We start from the raw sequence: 20,742 nt of genomic DNA on the forward strand, positions 1-20,742 counted from the left end.
TTTCTCTAACCACTTCCTAGTTGATTTCCCCAGGTTTTTAGGTAGTTCATGGCTTTTGTGGCGGCACCAACACCAAAATGGATGGTAGTTCACCACTCAAATGAAAGTATATTCACCCTGGGCATAGCTTTTTAGGATAAACAAGTCAGTCTTATTTCAGACGAAAATTTCCTTCCAAAATAAGAGGCAGGAGTTGTAGTTGTATTATGATTTGAATTTCTTATCTTTGTTATTGTTTATAAATTTATTGAAGATTTTTCCCAGAAATATTTTTCTTTTTTTATTTGTTATATAACCCTTGGAATGTTGCTGCATGATATACTTCATTATTTGTTAATTATATTTTTGAAAATTTTTGCGTGGTGTTTTAATTACATTTACTGAGAACTAAATATCCCAAACTCAAGTGTATTCTTCTCTAACGTTTGAAATCAAAACTCTAAGCTTAGAGTCCATAGACTCTATGATGTGACTATTTAGTTCTCAGTAAAGCTACTTCTTGATTGATGAATCTACTATTGTAAGATTCTTAGGTGATTTTCTCTGACGTTTGAAATCAAAACTCTAAGCTTAGAGTCCATAGACTCTATGATGTGACTATTTAGTTCTCAGTAAAGCTATTTCTTGATTGATGAATCTACTATTGTAAGATTCTTAAGTGATTTTCTCTGACGTTTGAAATCAAAACTCTAAGCTTAGAGTCCATAGACTCTATGATGTGACTATTTAGTTCTCAGTAAAGCTACTTCTTGATTGATGACTCTACTATGGTAAGATTCTTAGGTGATTTTCTCTGATGTTTAGGTGATTTTTTTTTTGAGGTTGCTTTATTAAATGAATTTTACTAACGTATGCAAAATTTTGGAATAAATTTATTGAAGATTTTTTCCAGAAATATTTTTCTTTTTTTATTTGTGTCAAGTAGGACATACTATTGGTAATTGCGTAATTGATCAGTTTTTCTTAAATTTTAACTTTTATTTTCCGAGATATTGGTTCTCTTTTTCAATATACTTTCTAGCATGTTGACATTTACATATTTTTCAAATTAATTAATTATTAAAAGTCCTAACAGTTGAACCAACTAACCCGTATATCGAACCTTTGATAGATTGGTGCTCGGTACAATTCAGATAACCATAGTCACAATAGGCAACGTCACAGTCCCTCCCATACAGATCAAAGGGCTCCACAGTAAGAGAAATAAGATTCTTAATCTTAGATTTCTTCTCTTTAAATTCCAACAAAATTTTCTAAGAAAATTTAGTACAAATACATTGTCCTATAACAAGTAATGAACCAAAAAATGGATTTAGAGAAAAGAGGAAAGATAAAAGCACAAAAGCGTCTAGGGAATCGAAGTTACAAAATTTTAGATAGACTTGCCACAATTTTAAAAATTAAAAATAGAAGAAGAAAAAGAAGGAACTTGTGACACTTCGTCATTCGTCATCCGAATAATTGAACTTAATGGAGTGGGATTGCAAGTCTATCTGCCCTCCTCTGTATGTCCCACGCTTCTTCTTGGTCTTTTCATGCCGAAAATCCCTGAGCGAGAGAGAGAGGTTGTTAGGGTGCTTCTCTCATACAATGAAGAACACAATGTAAGCTAAGGTATCAAAAAGTGCAAGATATGCATTCTCATTCACATTGTAATGCTCATGTGCGATTCTCTCAGCCTGAATCTTCTTCACTCAATTAGAAACATCACATATAATAATGGAAGCGGCTTTCATCATGTTTTGAAAATTGGCCGCTGAGTTAACAGCTTCTGTTTGTTTCCCAAAAAATTGACAGTGAAGATAATAGTAGTCCATAGTGTTTAGGCCAGCTTTTACCTCAACAACAGAATGTAAAAAATAACAATATATCCAACTAATATAATATTGACATATATTTCATATTTAAAAATTAAAAAAATAAATTAAAAAATAAATAACTAATTTTGACATAAATGCCATAAAAGCAAAACAAACCTTCCTCTAACTTGCCCAAGAATTTCTTGAGCTTTAGCACCATAGCCATTTTCTGCACCATCCTGCAGAGAATTGACCAACAGTAAAAATCTATTACACGCACATAAGAAAATACAGACCAAATTAGAGGGAGGGGGGGGGAGGGTGTGTGGAGAGGGATACTATAAAAATACACACACAAAGTATTAGTATATCACACCTTTGCCCAGTAAGAATTATCTTTAAGCCTCTCATCAGTAAAAACCACGTCATCAGCTTTTACCCGCTGAAATGCAGTAATTGTCTTTGGCTGCAACAACAGAACATAAATATCACTAGCAATCTACAGCAGTTAAGAAAACAACATTTTCACAGAAAAAGCTCCGCCCCTTGAGAAACATCCTCACCATCACACACAACATAAGCAACAGAAATGAAATACAAACATTAAGAAAGAAAATCTCATCAGCACCAAGTTAAATCATATCAAAAAGTGTGAGTGGGGAAAGAACCAAGAAAAGAAAATATATAAAAAATATCACAACCACAATTTGGTGCACTAAAAATCTGTCCTAAAAGAACTATTATTGTCACAGCATCCTATGAAACTCCTCCCAACCAGCCAGGGTGAAAAACCAATTCAAAACCCTTTTTTGTAGCAAGTACTAATTTGTTGAATATATTGGTTCCTTTTAAAGAAATATTTGAATAAATCCATCCAAGTATTTTAGAGATACTTCTTCATTTGAACTTAGGAGATCATTTATAAAGAACAAAAGGGAAATGGTAGCTCATTTAAAGTAAAACCTAGAAAACATGAACACTTCATTTGAGGATACAATACGTACCCATGTCCTTTTTAAAAAAAAATACAGGACATGGTTGGGACACGAGAACAAGCGGAATCAAATAACTTTTCACAAAACAAAGAGAGCATTCATGCTCTGAATATTAATAGTGCATTTGAAAATTAATAAATATCTTTATTCTTGGTTTGTATTCTAATTTCTAACATCCTTTAATAGTCTTGAATTTGCTTTCTTATCTATTATTACTCTTAATTTGATATATATTTAACATCATATGGAAAATAAATGTTTAACAATACATAGAAAATAAAAATAAAAATATATTTAATAATTATTTAATAGAGGTGTCCTGCCGCACCCATGTCCTTTTTTTACAAAAATTGCCATGTCACCATGTCGTGCCAGTACCCCTAACTTTACCCGTGTCTCTGCTTCTTAGAGTAAAACATTCTCAATGTCATTCTTTTTCAATGTAGTTCTATCAGAAAATCTCATGAAAAGTGCCACATTGGAATTTTTTTAGTAAGTAAAGAAGTAAAGATTTCATTAAATGAAAAAGACAAGGCTTACACAGGCAGTATACCATGGCACACTCAAACAGAGAAGGAAAATAAAAATAAAAATCAACAGAGAAATATGCTATCTATCAATGACAACAAATCAGAACCACAATTAGGGGAGAGCGAAAAGGCCTGATTCCATGCAAATAGAGTGCCCACTATATGCAATTTAAGCTGGAATACCAAAGATTCTTTTATCTACAAAAACGTGAGAATTAATCCACACTAAACAAGATGGAATCGTACTAATTGCCAGCTGTTCTTGACTGGAAGGCCAGCCCAGCATAGCAGAAAATCCATCACCAATTTCACGCCCAAAAGACGACATAGAAAACCCCATAGCTCTCTAGCCATCCAACAATGTAGAAATAAGTGATTAATGGTCTCGCCATCCAACTTACACATGCAGACATGCTACACCAATCCAGAATAGTAATGTCTCATCTCCTTATAATATCAATTGTTAAGAGCTTGCTTTTCACTGTTACCCACATAAAGAAACCAACCCGAGGCAGAGACTTAGCTCTTCAAGTAGCTCGCTATGGGAAGGAGGAATCCACACTTGTTCACAAGGTTCAATAATAATTGCTAACTTTAAAGCCATTGGCCTTGGACAACCTCAAAGTCATCCTATCCTCCTGATGTTGGCAAAACTAAATGGAGTATAAATCTTCCAAAAATGAATACAAATATTCCAATTCCCAATCATGTGTGGCTCAAGTAAAAATTGGGTTCCATGTTCAGTCATACAATCAACCAGCATAGCCTCTTTATCTCTAGCAATTTGAAAAAGATCCAGACACCAATAACTGAAGTGCTCCTCACTCCACCAACAATCATGCCAAAACTGAATTCTATCCCCAATTCTTATCTCATATTTCACAAAATTCATGAACGAAGCCCAACCATTACTTATATGCTTCCAAAAACTCACACCATAGGTCCCTCCCACAGGAGCTGTGCACCAACCACCATGTGAAAACGCATACTTCATGACAATCACCCTACATTATAGAAATTGTCTCCACTCCAAGGTGCCAAAGCCATTTTCCTAGCAATGCTTGATTGAAAACAATCAAACACCTAATCCCCAAACCTACCTCCTAAAGAGGATAACAACATGTGTCCTAATTCACAAGGTAATATTTAAACACATCTGCCAAAACACCCCTAAGGAAGTCCCTTTGGATTTTTTTTCCCATATGATAAGCCATGCTAGTCGGAAGAGGATGAAAAAGGATGTTATAATTCCTCCATACAAATGCCACAATCCATCAAGAATTTCGAACATTGAATGAATCAGCTAACTTTTGTGTGGGTCTAACATTTTGGGTTTGTTACTTAGCCCAATTGCTCCTTTAATAAAAAAAAGCAATGCATGTAAGAAGGTCAAAACCGATTTCCACTTCACAGTTTTGACAGTTGAACCTCCGTTTAACCAAGTTGTTAGTGTGGACTCAGATCGGCGCAGGTCCCAAATCACAGTTGAACCAATCTAGTTTTTAAAACTACATCTTCAACAGCTCACTATTAAATATAAGGAGGTTCTCATATACAGAAAATTAGATTGGTTATCAAATGGAATTTCCACCCTTGGGAGTGATCCAAATCTCATGGAGCGCATGAGGTACATACCAATAAAAATAACAATAAGTAGTTTGTTTGCTTAATTTTGTAAAACATGGAGATAGATCTTAAATTGTTTTTGCATTCAAAATCAGAGTGCATATGTCCATAAAAAGCATGTGATTACTGCATAAAACCGATTGACTAGTTTCTATAGTAAGATCACCTTAAAGCCAAACTGAACCATAAAAATAATTCATACACAAAATATATGTTATGAATTTTACTGATATGTACATGCATGTATGTGACCAGAAGTACACCCAAAGTTAAGTAAACAAAAAGCCACCCCCAGAAAAGTTAATATGGCAATTCCCTCAAGCTGAATTGTGTCATGTTTGAAAAATCAAAAAAGCTAGAAAGGCTCAAGCACTGAATTACTAGGAAGCACAGATACTTCAGTTTTGCCATATCTAATACATATCTGTACCAGATAGGCAGATACCTCTGGGATACTCCTGCATGCATATCCTGGCCTTTTAAAAATAAATAAATAAAAAGGTGATATGTTTGGGACACGCTGATGATACTACTTTTTGATAAGAGATAGTCCAAACTTATTAAGATTTTTATTTATATTTTTTTACATATTGATTTCAATGTTAAACAATTATCTAGTTATCTTTTATTTACTCTTTTGGATCTTGGTTTGTATTCTAAACATCATTTAAAGGCCATGAATTTCACTATGTTTAACAATATATAAATATATATATATATATATAAATAAAAATATATTTAATAATTAATTAATACACATCCCCACCTTATCGTATCCTAATTTTTCAGGAATTTCCATATCACTGTATCCCATATCGTATTGTACCCATACCCAAGCTTCTTAGCTGAATTAGCAGATCACATATTAATAGCGGTTTTACAGAATTTCATTTGAAAAAACCTATATACGAAAAAAAATTCTCATGAAGTCAGTGCTAACTAAGTCCAAATTGCTATTGCTACAAATATTTTACAACTTGATAGTCAATTTCAAATGCAGAGAAGACAACATTAACCTTAAATAATCCATGAATGAAACATTTACTGTATAATATTGAAAAAAAAGTTTATGAAGACACTCTTTTCTCCCTCCCCCTCCCCCTCCCCTTCTTTTCGGATAAGTACTCTGAAGACACTATTCTCTTCTTATTATCTATCACAATATTTAAAGTAAAATTTGTCTAAATTGTCCAATGGATTTTGAATCACTGATTGCATTCCCTTATTTAAAGAATGATGGGTCCCAACTTTACTCTAATTCGTGGTATTTCAGATGAAAATGCTACATCATATGATGAGAGAAGCTGAAAACAACATAGGTAGACGTGGCTAAAAAAGATATGATAAATATGAAGGTGAAAATGTACAATTGTACATCGGATAAAATATTAAAAACCGATATAGTGGCTGACCTCAAATAGTTTTAAAAAAAGAATCTATAAAATCAACCTGAATTAATTGGGATTAAGGTTTTATTTAGTTTGGTTTATTATATATCATATAACTGAACTGACACATAAAGGAACTAATGAACTACAGAGAATATCATTCAAGCAACAACTCCTAACTTTATAACATATATAAATGACAGGACTCTCTAAGTATGTGCATGCATATTGTTTACGGTAGAAATTTAATACAATGGATAGTCTCACATGCAAACCAGAGAAAGCCATATATTAGACTCAGATGGTACCTACAACAAAAGACATGTAATGATAGTATTTTGGGAACTGATCAAATACGTGGCTGCATTTGATAAATTGAAGGATTTTGATTTTAATTTTAAAGTTGGTGCAAGTTTTGATTAAGAAGGTAGTTAGAATTGTACCTCAACTGAACCATTACGTTGCTTCTTATTTTTATGAAAGGCAGATTTCTCCTCATTTTTCTCAGTGTTTCCATTTGCCTGCCCATCAAGATTTTTGCTAGATGGCTTTTGAAAATCCTTTGAACTAACTTGACCACTCTCACCTTGACTTGCCTTACCAGCACTTCTATCACTTCCTTGGGATACATTCACCTTTGCAGGTTGCTCACTTCTCTCGGATTCTTCGACTGCATTTTTGTCAAGAGCCTGGGATTCATTTTCTTCCGAAGCCAATCTTTTCCGTTTTTTGGAACCTTTCCTCTCATTAGCTACAACCTCATGTGATGCATCAAATTCATTTTTTTCAGAATTGTTTCCATTTACATCTCCTGTCTCAAGATCCTTTGAATTTCCAACAAAAACACTTTCAGAAACCAAACCATCCTTCTGTTTCTTCTTACTTTTCGATTTGACAACAATCTCTTCTGAAGATACCAGTTCTTTATATTTTTCTTCAATTGCTCCAGGCACCGATCCAGATTCCAACTTGCTTTTCTTTTTCTTTCTCTCCTTTCTTTTCATATCAGGTTCCTCTGCAAGTGATTCACATACAATATGACCAGCAGGTTCCTTTGATATTTCTGTGTTGACCTGTTCAGTTCCTTGACCAAGAGAATCAGAAATCTTCTTGCTTTTCTTCTTGTCTTTAGATCTTACATTTAGTTCCAGGGCTGCATCATTTGTTATCATCTCATTGGAGTTTTTCAAATCCGGAATTTTACCTGTGGCTCCAGATTGATTGACAACAGCATTGTTATCACTCTCACTACCTTTTTTATTTTTCTTACTTCGAGTTTCCAAATGCACAGTAGAATCACATTCTCCATCTCTTTTACTAGTGTCATCTGCCTTTGTATCTGATATTTAACAGAACTAGAATGAGTTAAATCAAGATTTTTCCATTTAAGTACATCCAGCATTCACTAAGAGAGAGAGAGAGAATGAAGAGGGGTCGGGGGGAATTGGACGAAAGTGATAACTAACAATAACATCTTTTTTTTTATTGGTAAGTTACACACGCACTCGGTGGATCACCCACGACATCAACCTCCACCTTGCTCTTAGAAGGGAAGGAGGTACCATTTGAGCTAATGCCATTGGCAATAACTCCCACTAAAATCATTAAATTTCTGAAAACAATGTATTGATGAAATGTCGGCTTACCTTGCACATTTTGGTTGATTACTCCTGTATTCCTGCAAAATACACAATACTCAATAAACAAGAGCATAGAAACTGGAATTCAATGTCTAAATTAACAATGGCACAATAGGAAAAGCACAAAGTGTGAAAGGCAGATTTGGCAGCTGACAGTTAGAAAGACCATCCTGTACATTGGATACCATTCAGGAGATCATCAACAATATCATCCAGACATTGAATGAAACAATCTAAGTATCTGAGTGAGTCCTTTGACATCATGAAAACTAAGAAATCCACCATATATACATTTGCTAGAGGCATTATAATGATGATATTTTATTATAGACTAATGCTTGTATTAACATGCATATATATAATGTGTGTTTAAATATAATCAAACATATAGGAATGAAGAATTTTCTCATCATACCGCATCTCCATATACTTGTAGCAAATATCCTCCAAATCCAATGTGGAACACTTCAAAACATCTTTCTGCAATAAGAACATTGACAAGTGGAATTCAGGTCAAACTACAAAGATATGCTCGCCAAGAATGAACTGAAAATATTTTACGCAACACAATTGGAAAGAAACAACTAAACTACACATAAACACATTATTAAGGACCTCGATGTCATGGTCTGCTCAAAAAACCCCCTTGCATGGATCAATCATACTTCATTATATCAAGTGCAAGTCAATCAAAAAACAAATTTCTTTGATATGCTAAAACTAGTCAAGAATGTTGAGAACAATTCGTAATGGAGGACAAATAGAGAAAAGAATTAGAAATGAAAATAACCAAAAACAATTAGTGAATAATTAAAGATATCATATAATATATAAGGCAAGGTGCCAACAAGGACATGGAGCACGTCAAGCCAAGTAACTACTAAAATATAGAGATGGACCCATGTCAAAGAGTTATACATTTGAGACTTGCGAGTGTGTTTGTATGCATGTATATAAATGTACATACAAATTATAAATACTTAGGGGAAAAAAATTAAATACAAAAGTTTGCATTTGTATAAGTGGTTGGAAAACTATGTTTTAAGTTTAAAATGAGTTATTGTAAAAAAGGCTATGAGGACTTGTGGTTGCAAAACAGAGTTTTGGTTTTTAAAAATTGCTCTTTTAATCTCCCAAAATGCTTAACCAAACCGACCCCAAATAAGTCTCTGCAAGAAAATAATATGAAACTAAACACAGCCATCATTTCTATAACCATACCCCCATCATAGTATAATTTATATACAGGGCTTTCCAAAGGCCATCACATCAAAACAACAAAATAGCTCAGACAACTTTTCCAGGTTATGAACCTCTTCACTTCTGCTATTGATTTATATATCCAACCTAAGTCATTGAGGCCAATTATCTTAACTTAATTGGGTCAGTCACACAACTAATTTTCCAGCACTTTATTTGTTTTAGTTATGGCATATGTGTGGTTTATGTCTTATGAACCTGTTTTGTAATAACATTTTCCACTTGTCCTACTAGGATTTTGAGCTCTATATCCAAAATTTTATGAATCTAAAAGAAATAGAAAAACCTGGAGTTGAGCTTCAGATAGGAACTTCTTGAGGGTCTTGGAGAAGCCATTGCGGTCCAAGAAGTGAGCAACGGCCTGTAGGAGAAGGGGCTTGTGGTCGGTGCTGGGTTTCTTCATGTTCATGTTCAGCACAACTTGGCGAGGCTTCAGGGCTAGAAGGATAGGGTCCACTGCTTCCAATTCTCTTCTTCTTAGGGTTTTGGGCATCCAATGGAAAGCAGAACCAACTTCTCCCCTGCGCCTGCGCCCGCCCCTATTGACCACTGGAATTGGGAAGGTAGGTAATGGCTGATTCACTTTAGGAATTGCGGGGTTTTGTTTAGGGTTTGTAAAACTCTTTAGCCCCACCTATAGCGTTATACGTAATTTAATGGGCCTTTATATATATATATATATATATATATATATATATATATATATATTTTTTTTTTTTTTAGAAACATGGCGGTTTGGTTCAATTTAGGGTTTGTATTGCAACGGCGGACCCGCTGCTCAAGAGAAAGCTTAGGTGTTGTTTTTTAAATTTATCTCTTAAAATTCAGTTATGTGGTTACTTAACTAAAAAATGTACTTTCATCTTATGAGAAAAAATCAATATGACAGAATTTTAAGAGGAGAATATAAGAAACAGCATCTAAGTACCTATTATTAAATACTAATTACACACGAAAAACTATTGAGTATTAGATATGATTTAATCTTAGTTTAATTAATTTACTACAATCATCATATCATTATAATTTAACAAAAAAAAAAACTTAGTTTGTATAAAAGTATAAAACTATAAAAGCATGGTATACTTCAAAATATGAGGAAACATTAAAAATATATAAATTGTAGCGATTTTGCAATATGAAATCTAAAATAAAATTGAACATACATAATAAGCCTAAAATTGTAGATTTCAATTAACTTAAATATTGTAAAATCGAGTGTTATCCAATAAATATTGTAACTCTTTTGAGAATGAATCTTAAATGAGCACAACGTTTAACAAATTTATTTATCTGTCTATGATGCATATGAATATTTTGCAAACATAACTTTGATAGGTTTTTGTAAAAATATTTCAGTAATTCTTCGTTTCTTTTTCTTTGATTGCATATTAAGATTCCAATCTAAAAAATTCCTAACCTCAATATAAAATATGCAACTAAACAAAAATTCAAATAAACATTAGGATTCCAATTATCTTTCATGCAGTCCCACTCTTTTATATTCAATGACGATAATCACATTTAAAATTTTAAAAATAGAAACTGTAATAATAAATTGAAACACAAAATACTATACTATCCATTGAAGATTTAAAATAATCTCTTGGTTTTCTCCAAAAAAAAAAAAAGAAATAATCTCTTAAACTACCATGAATAAATATGCAATATAAGCAAAATTAAATAAAATATTCTTTTTAAAATCTCATTTTCAATAGTTTTCCACTAGTCTATATAAGTCTATATATATATAAAACCGAAGTCTCTAAAGCTCTCGCAATTTTCCACGTCAACACAATATTTAAATAAAATTATCATTTTATTTAAATAAAATTATTTTGTTTAGTCCAAACTTAACAAAGAGTAAAACTCTATCTCTCTAACAAGTCCAACTTAAACTCAAACTCATCATTATCATTTTTTTAAAACAAAATTATTTTTGTTTAATCCAAACTTAATAAGGAGTGAAACTCTATCTCTCTAACAAGTCCAACTTAAACTCAAAATCAAACAATGATAATTTATCTCCAAATTTGCAAAGTTAATCATAAACACTATAAAAGCAATGCAAACCCCAATTTTTTTTTTTAAACCGAGTAGAGGTATAAGCTTTTCTTATGTTATTTTCTTCTCCTATACTTTATTAAAAAAAATTATTTTATGGTTTTTCGTGTAATTTTATAAAAAGTAATTTTCGTACATAAACCACCAAACTCTCATTAGCCTTTTTTACAAGATAAAAAAACTTGCAATAATTGAAATTATTCATTTGAATGTAACTCATTTTTCTCTTATATTTCTCTATTATTTAGTCATATATATTTTGTTTTGTTTCAATAATTTCTAAGCTATAAATCATCTGATTCTTTAATATTTTTTGGTCTTTCAGAAGTTTTGATATCTGAATTTTTGAGTTATTTATTTAAATAAATTTATTTTTGTTTAGTCCAAATTTAATAATGAGTGAAACTCATCTCTCTAACAAGTTCAACTTAAATTCAAACTTATCATTATCATTTTTTTAAAACAAAATTATTTTTGTTTAATCCAAACTTAGTAAGGAGTGAAATTCTATCTCTTTAACAAGTCCAACTTAAACTCAAACTCAAACGTTGATAATTTATCTCCAAATTTACAAGATTAATCATGAACACTATAAAAGCAATGCAAACCCCAATATTTTTTTTAAAGTTGAGTAGAGGTATAAGCTCTTCTTATATTATTTTCTTCTCCTTTACTTTGTTAATATGTATATATATATGATTTTTCATGTATTTTAAAAAAGTAATTTTCGTACATGAACCACCAAACTCTCTTTAGCCATTTTTTACAAGATAAAAAAGCTTGCAATAATTGGAATTATTCTTTTGAATGTAACCTATCTTTCTCTTATATTTCTCTATTATTTAGTTATATATATTTTGTTTTGTTTCAATAATTTCTAAGTAATGAATCATCTGATTTTTTAATATTTTTTGGTCTTTCAGAAGTTTTAATATCTGAATTTGAGTTATTTTTTTGTAGTATTTGAAACTGTTTGATAAATTTTTTGTAAGTCATTGCACATTCAAGCAGTGACTTCTTCATCAAATTGTAACACGAATAAAGTCATGCAAGAGCAAATCATGCAATGGTGTAGTTTCTTAAATTTTTTATAAAATTATTTTAATCTACCTCACAAATAATTAGGTTCTCGTGCATAGCACGGGTTACCGACTAGTATAATTTTATTTTAATGATAAATCCACAAAAATGAGATTGCACTATTGAAGATTACTGGATTATCATCTGAGATATTTTCTAATAAATAATAATAATCCCTTAAATTAAAATTTGATAGGTTTTTTTAAAAGAAAAACTAGAAAGGGATAATGATAAGTTAATGAATAATAATCATAACCTAACAAATAAAACTAGGCAAAAAAAATAATGAATTTTGTAGGGAAAATGTAATGAATAATTTCATTCCAAATTATATAGATTTGATAAATTTTAAATTAAAATGTTACCAAAAATGATAACCTTGGGAGATTTAAAAAATATAGTGGTTGAGAATTTGAAAAATATAGTTGCTAGAAATGAATAAATAAATAAATAATTACTTGTACTTGATTTCTTGAATGTAAAGTACCATACAAAAAGAAAAAAAATAAAGATAAATCACTTCACAGTCCACACTCTAAATACTAATTACTATCTTAAATATATATAATGAACTTAATAATAGAAATTTTACAAAAGAAAAAAAAATTGAAAAAAAAAATTACCCAGTACTTGATTTCTTGAAAGTAAAGTACCAAACAAAAAAATAAAAAATAAAAAAAAAAAGATAAATCACTCCACAGTCCACACTCTAAATACTAATTACTATCTTAAATATTTATAATCTACTTCATAATATAAAATTTATAAAAGAAAAAAAAAGTGAAAAAAAATTACTCAGTACTTGATTTCTTGAAAGTAAAGCACCATACAAAAGAAAAGATAAAAATAAATTACTTCACAGTCCACAATCTAAATATTAATTATTATCTTAAATATTTATAATCCACTTAATAATATATAAAATTTACAAAAAAAAAATAAATAAAAAATTACCCAATACTTGATTTCTTAAAAGTAAAGTACCATACAAAAACCAAAAAATTTAGAATTAATGAACATAAACTTTTTTAAAAAATATTAACAATTTACATTTTCTACCTAATAATATTTTTACAATACTTTTTAAAGAGATTAAAAAAAATATAAGAATGACTATCAATAATATTTAAATTATATAAGTAAGAGTTATACTATATATTTTAATGTATATATTTTAAATATATTTATATATATGCATGAAGTTATAAACTAATTATACACATTGTTATGCAACATAACTTACCCTCGCTCCTATTGGTGGATTTTAATGAAATTTTAAGCCCTTTCGAGATGTTCGGAGCACAAGCAAGAAGTCAGGACCGAAAAAGTCATTAACGTGGACTAATAGTCGGGTACATTGGACCCAACACATAAACGAAAAAGTTGATAGAGGAACATTTCCGGCTTCCCTTTTCTCAAAAGCCCACATTACATTTTGTCCCCAGCCCATTCAAATCGACAACAGATTTTGCTTTCTACTAGCCTACTGGGTACCAATGAAATAAGCCGAGTTTCAAATTCCACTTTGAACCCATGTGGCTTACCCTCTAGGGATTCTATTCAATGTTAGAATCACTATGACCTTCAAAACAATTTAAAATTTAATTACTTGTTTTTTTGAAGGCTTTTTAACTGTTAGAAAAATAGGTGGAGGATATTATGGGTTGTACTCTTGTGTTGTATGGGTCGTACTCTTCTAAAATTATGAAAATTTATAAGAAGTTTCTAATCATGATGTGTCCCTACCAGTTATTTCATTCAAGAATATTCATTATCTTATTATTGCCCCTTCATATATAAAAACTAATATTGAGAGAAGTGTGTGTTAATATTTTTAAAACGTTTAGTTCTAAACCAGTTTAGAGATATCTCCCTTCAACCCACTATGTGATGATTAGATAAATCATCCACATGCAGTTTGATTTACATTAATTTTTTTAATAAGTAATGTGACTTATTTAAATAATACACATAAATAGTCTTATAAATCTTCATATAGTGAGTTAACCCACTATGTCCTCAAATTACTAATATCATATTTTTATTTCGTAGTTTTCACCATCATCTTTGTGGTCATTGTTGATTATACTAGGAAGCCTTAGGATCATTAAAATTTACATTTTTTAAGAGCATCTATACAAGCCTTAGAGTCACTCTCTATGTCAAACTGGAGAGTATCAAAAACTGGAAATAAAATTAAGTGCACCAAGAATAGCTCCAACCTTTGCTTGAATATGGATGTTGGCATATACGTTTGAATGGGAGAATATCAATTTCCCCATCCAATCTTTTGGCCCCTATAGCATCATAATTCATTTTGATACAATTTGCCTTGGTTTAGACCGGCTTCCACTTCTATGAATAATGTTCGAGGATGGCCTAAACTCATTTGTGTGGGCTTCTAATGAGTAATGACTACGCCTTCATATACTGCTTTATTTCTCCACATCCAAAGGTAGTCAATTGTCACTGCCCCAAAGAGGATAAATTTATCCTTTAACTAGATTGTCCTTTATCATCATACTCTTCCTCAGCTTTTTGCAATATTGGACTTTTTATAAAAACGCATTTCCAAAATTACACCAAACCCGCAATTTGGATTTTTGGTAGTAAAAAGTGCTAAAAACGCTCCCTAAAGCTGAAACAAACGCAGACTAAGACACTAATTGATGACAAAAAACTTTACCATTTAAGCTAATTAGGACTTGGTATTAAATTTTATGCTTGAAGAATAAAGTAGTTGATTCTCTATATAAAGTTAATCTTGATTTGATTAGTACTCAAATCCATCTTTGCTTTGGACAACTTGAGGTTGTTTGTGTGATTTTATTATCAAGTGAAATTGCAATACTTGAATTGTCCGAGCCATTGAATTGTCCCTTCAGCTGGGTTTTGATAAGATAATACTTGAAGGAGATTGTGTGATTGTCATCAAGGCCCTAACAGATCCATCACCATCACTGGCGTCCTATGGTTTGTTGATTCAGGAGGCACAACAGTTGGCAATGCAGCTCAATGGAATTAGTTTTCAACATGTGGGTAAGGAGGGTAACAAAGTAGCACATAACCTTGCTAGACATGCACGTCATGTCACAAGTTTTAATGTTTGGATGGAGGATGTTCCAATCTATTGTTTTGATGTTTATCAGGCAGATATGCCATTATCTTAACAAAACTTCAGGTCTTCTTTCTCCAAAAAAAAAAAAAGTGAAATTGCAATAGTGCATTTCTTAAATTGGATTTTATTATTCTATATTTTAATTTTTTGCATGTTGTAATTTGATATAGTAAATAGTATTTATTTTATTTGTATGCTTTTTTAAATAAATTTCTACTAGATAATATCAATCAAAATATGAAAAACTTATTAAAAAAAACAAATAGAAAATGATAGAAAATTAATTGAACCGCAAATAGGATCTCTTGTTAAATTTGTTACTGGACTTATAAAAAGTATAAATCTATATAAATTTCTATCATATCTATATAAAAAAAGAAAGCATAAAAATTAATAAATTGAAATTAAAAAAAAAAAAACTTATATCTTTTAAATAAGAGTTTTAACTTATCTTGAGTATGGTGATACATGGTGAAGAAAAATTAAAATCTAATTTCTAATTTTGATTTTGAGGTTGAGAGAGAGAAGGAAAGTTTAGTGTGTAGTCGTGTGAGAGATTGGGTGGGTAAGGTTCGCATCTACCATGTGGGTGATGACTTACAAAAATTAAAGTATTGAATCATTACGATAAATTGATTGTCAATGATGATTCAATACACTCACATAATTTTGTTAAATTTTTTTTAATCTTTAGTAAATAATTTAGAACTTGAATTGAATTGGAATTCTATTGTTCCCAAATTTTAGAATTTTTCTTAAGGTGGGAGAGAAAGTGTGCTACCTCCCTATACCTATTTATTTTTATTTTTTCAATAATTATCATTTCTAAAATAAAAATTTTGGGGTCTCTTTCTAAGACTGGTTCGCGGGTAATCGTCTAAGTGACCTTGCCTACGAACTGGACATATTACCAATATTATACTATCTCAATAAATTGCAAACAAAAATTACTAAAATTTGTAGGGTAGCTAACTCTACTTAGTCTAATGTGAGCTCAAAAACAAAATTCAGATTCTTTCATTTATCACAGTGATCCTACATCATACGAGAACAAAAAGCTATTCATTGTATGAACATAGAAACAATATGTTTATAATTCAATATCCCGTGAAAATGCCAACGGAAGCCCGTCTAGCTCAGTTGGTAGAGCGCAAGGCTCTTAACCTTGTGGTCGTGGGTTCGAGCCCCACGGTGGGCGTTCTAAAGTTTTTTACTTTTTTTTTTTCTTTTTACACCACTATTTCTCTTCTTTGAATGACTCAATTTGTTTTTTCACTTTTTTTTTCTTATTTTTATGCCACTATTTCTCTTCTTTGAATCATTCAAAGGCGAATAACAATCATCTTCAATTCCTTACCAAATTTAATTTTGAACCTATAAAGAAATTTGTGTTGCCACTATTTCTCTTTCTTTGAATCATTCAAAGGTGAATAACCATCATTTTCAATTCCTTATCAAATTTAATTTTGAATCTGTAAAGAAATTCATGTTGCCACTATTTCTCTTCTTGGAATCATTCAAAGGAAAATAATGATCATCTTCAATTCCTTATCAAATTTAATTTTGAACTTGTAAATAAATTTGTGTTTTGGTATCAAGTATGTTATCTTTCCTGATTCTATAAAAAGAAAGGTATGTTATCTTTCTTATTTCTTTTTGTTTTAGCTTAATTGACAGTTATAAGGGAAGCACATCAAGAAGAAACTCATGCTATCTGATCAATTTTATACTCTGTATAGAGTTTGGAGGTCAAGTTCCCTCGAATTAGCTCATAAAACATTCTTTTCACTCTTCTTCTTTTTTCATTGTTCATAAGAAACCCAAAATAGAGAAAGACAGTGAGTTGTATAGCCTAGGCATGGATCAAAGGATGGACTAATTGGAGCAAAGTCTAGCTCAAAACAGCTATACACCACACAGGGTAGAAGAAAAACACACACACACACATACAATATTAGAAAGCAGAAATTTTTCTTAGAGAGAAGATATGTACGTTTTTTTTTTGTTAAAGATGAAAGTAAATACAATTAAATAATCAAAGCTGGTGAACAATAATCATCTAGGATAAGAATTCCTAGGACTCTTCGTCCTTGGGTACTTGAAGATATTTTTTTCATTGGCACAAAAAAAGGGAAAAGGTTGAATCATTCATGCGTAGAAAGAGGTGCATGTGCTTGACTAAGGACCATAATGAGAGAAACCATACAAAATTCTAGAGGACAGAAAAACTGTAACCTTTGGGCCATTCCGGAAGGGATTCCATGGCCACAGCGAACGGACGTAGTTCATTTAGGGCCCAGCAACAGCAAGACATCAGTGCGTACTGTAGAGTGTAGATAGCTAGGGTGCCCAACCCTTTTTTTGACTCTTTGTTTATTAGGTCTTCTCAATGAGTATGAAAGAAAATGTTTTCTAAAAACTAAAAAGTATTCTTTTCCCTTTTTAAATGGGCCAGTGGTTAAAAAGAACAATAATGAACAGCCATGTCTATGTTATATATATATATATATATATTTGTTAGAATCACCATGTTTTAGAATGGTATTGTAGTCAGGAATCTTGAGTTGGGAGGACCGAACTATATATTCTGTTAAGATAAACTCAAATAAAAATAAACACTCCACGAAAAAATTCACATAATATATGTGTGTGTAAATATAAAATATATAAATTGTTTGCAAAACTTCATCCATGTTTGACAAATCAATATCATAATGTTATAATTGAAGTATCATATGAGCTTTTTTATTTCTTGATAAAATATTGAGAATAAGAAATTTCAACTAAATTGCATATATAATCAATGTTGAATGATTTGAACGTATTAATTGGAATTGAAATTGAGCTAAAAATTAAGGGTTCCACACTTCCACTATTTACTCACAAAACTTACTATCTAACTATTTCATTCTATTGCAATTATATATCAACTCTAAACTTTCTTTTTTTAGAAAAAATTACTAAATTATTTGATCAATGCTTTCTTTTAGGGGGGGCCAACTCTTATTTTTTTTCATATAACCTTTATATATTTATAAAATATACTTAAATTGTTAAAAAAAAATTAAAAATTTTGGAGGAACCAAGGCCCCCAAGGATACATGTGGCTCCGCCACTGATTGGCCTTGGGTTTAAAATATGCTACTTAGAAGGTACAATGATATGACGTTTGAAGAGAATCCGAGAGGGGAGCCAACCCTTTTTTGACTCTTTGTTTGATAGGTCTTCTCAAAGAGTAAAGACTACGGAAGAAAATGTTTTCTAAAAACCTTTTTTTTTTTAAGTTTTTTTTTCTTTCTTTTTTAAATGGGCCAGTGATTGAAAAGAACAATAATGAACAGCCAGTACTATGTTAGAATAGCATTGTTGTATTGAACTTCGGTTTGAAATATTTGAAGTTGCAAGTGTGTTAATAAGTTGAGGGAGATAGAGAAATAGTGTTAAATAAGTTAGCTAATATATATCTAACAAAGAAAATTAGAGAGGACAGCCAACCCTTTTTCAACGGACAATGCTAAAACCACAATAATGTTCACAATTTTTGTGCGAGTTATGCTAAACTTGTGAACATTGTTTTTGTACTAGCAGTTTTTTTTTTTTTCTTCTTCTTCTTTTGACTCTTATTTGATAGGTCTTCTCAAAGAGCAAGGAAGAAAATGTTTTCTAAAAACAAAAAGTATTTTTTCAGTTCTTTTTAAATGGGCCAGTGGTTAAAAGAACAATAATGACCATCCAGTACCATATATGTTAGAATAATATTGTTGTATTGGACTGGGGTTTTAAATATGCCACTTAGGGTACAATGATATGAGGCTGCAAGAGAATCAGAGAGGGGAGCCACCCTTTACTGCCACAAGTGCTCGATAGCATCAACTCAGCAAAAGAAAAGATGTGCTTCAGAGCATCATCCATCAAATCTCGAAGTTCATATAGCTAGGAGCATTGGCTTTCCTTTCGAGTAGTACAACTTGCATTTGTACTAAACGCTTACTCATCTCCCTCATTTTTTGAGTAGTACAACTTGAATTTTGTACTGAAATCAAACTAGAGAATGGTGATTGGTGAGTTTAGATAATCCTCCCCCATCATAATTGTTTAATTGAAGGAATTTTTTATAAGTAATTATATAGATTCCCACAATTCCCCGATCTAGTATAAAACGCTTTTTATACTCAATTCAAACATCAAGTTTGGGCTCCATTATTATGGATGTTGAATTGATGAAATGTTTGACAACTTGTACTCTTAGATATCTAAAGTTTCTATTAGCAGCCAATTGCTTAATTGTATTTGAAGTTAATCGTAAAGTCTCTTGTCGTTAAAATAAGGATTCGAATCTTATCAACACCAGTTTCTCAAAAATCCCATTTGATTAGAAATTTATATATATAGATATAGATATATATAGATTTTAAATCAAAATTATTTGTTAAAATAAGCTGAAATAGAAATAAAAACATATATGAAATTTTATTTCTATGAAGGGTCCTCTTCAAGATCCAATTGCTCAATTATGTGACAGCAAGTCAAAAAGTTATGCAAGCGAATGCTCAGTCCATTAGTGCAAATGGGTGGCCTTGTACTTGTCTTCCCCATCAAACAAAAGAATAGCTACAATGATGGAGATAATGAAAATCATTTTTTTTTTAATTAAAAAAATGATGTTATGTTAAGAATTCTAGTTTTCATGCCAAATAATGATGAGAAGGGCTTGCTCATCGTATTACAATGGAGCACGATCATCTTCTTACAACAAAATTTCGAGACCGAAAATAAAATGTCTGCAAATCGAGTGCTCTAGTTTAAGCATCATGTGCTCTCTAGTTTGAAATTTGAATAATTCTCTATACATCTTAATACATACATAACAGACGTGATCTGTGCATATTGAAGTAATTTAATTACAATATTCTATTGCTCATACGGTAGTTTCTTGGGTTTTTTGTTGCAATTAAGAAGGAATAATCTCCTTGCTTCCCTTTTTTAAGTATCTTAGTGGGTTTTAATTAACTCAACTGATAAAGTTTCTTGTTATCGAATAAAAAGTTTAGGGTTTAATCTTTGCTTACACTAATTAAAAAACTAATCGGTATCTTAGAGTTTGTTTGGATAGCATGAAAACAGAGTGATATCACTTAGTTTTCATCGTATATTATCCAAAACAAGTGGGTCTTACAGATGACAAAGTGTTTGGCTTGGTTTTAGATGATTATTTCCACCACTCAAAAACTCAAAATTTTGA

General features: G+C 31.1%; 1 protein-coding gene and 1 non-coding gene across 2 annotated transcripts; one reads left to right on the plus strand and one right to left on the minus strand.

The window, feature by feature from the left end:
• Positions 1 to 1,195: 1,195 nt before the first annotated feature.
• Positions 1,196 to 9,885, minus strand: LOC115953092 (suppressor protein SRP40). The gene is made up of 7 exons (XM_031070577.1): positions 9,525 to 9,885; positions 8,394 to 8,458; positions 7,985 to 8,016; positions 6,782 to 7,677; positions 2,176 to 2,265; positions 1,977 to 2,038; positions 1,196 to 1,548 (listed from the first exon to the last, which is right to left on the minus strand). Exons 1-7 carry the CDS (start codon positions 9,729 to 9,731, stop codon positions 1,443 to 1,445), a joined length of 1,458 nt encoding a protein of 485 aa, XP_030926437.1. The 5' UTR covers positions 9,732 to 9,885; the 3' UTR covers positions 1,196 to 1,442.
• A 6,740-nt stretch (positions 9,886 to 16,625) lies between these two features.
• On the plus strand, positions 16,626 to 16,698 carry TRNAK-CUU. Its single transcript has one exon. It is a non-coding gene; the product is annotated as a tRNA-Lys (tRNA).
• Positions 16,699 to 20,742: the final 4,044 nt, after the last annotated feature.

This window comes from Quercus lobata, chromosome 7, assembly GCF_001633185.2.
Source record: "Quercus lobata isolate SW786 chromosome 7, ValleyOak3.0 Primary Assembly, whole genome shotgun sequence".
NCBI lineage: Eukaryota > Viridiplantae > Streptophyta > Magnoliopsida > Fagales > Fagaceae > Quercus > Quercus lobata.

Coding starts and splice junctions, on each gene's coding strand:
- LOC115953092 (XM_031070577.1), bottom strand. CDS start 9,731: ATGCCCAAAACCCTAAGAAGAAGAGAATTGGAAGCAGTGGACCCTATC. Junction 8,017..8,393: donor TACAAGTATATGGAGATGCG/GTATGATGAGAA, acceptor TGTATTTTGCAG/GAATACAGGAGTAATCAACC. Junction 2,266..6,781: donor AACGTAATGGTTCAGTTGAG/GTACAATTCTAA, acceptor CTGTTGTTGCAG/CCAAAGACAATTACTGCATT.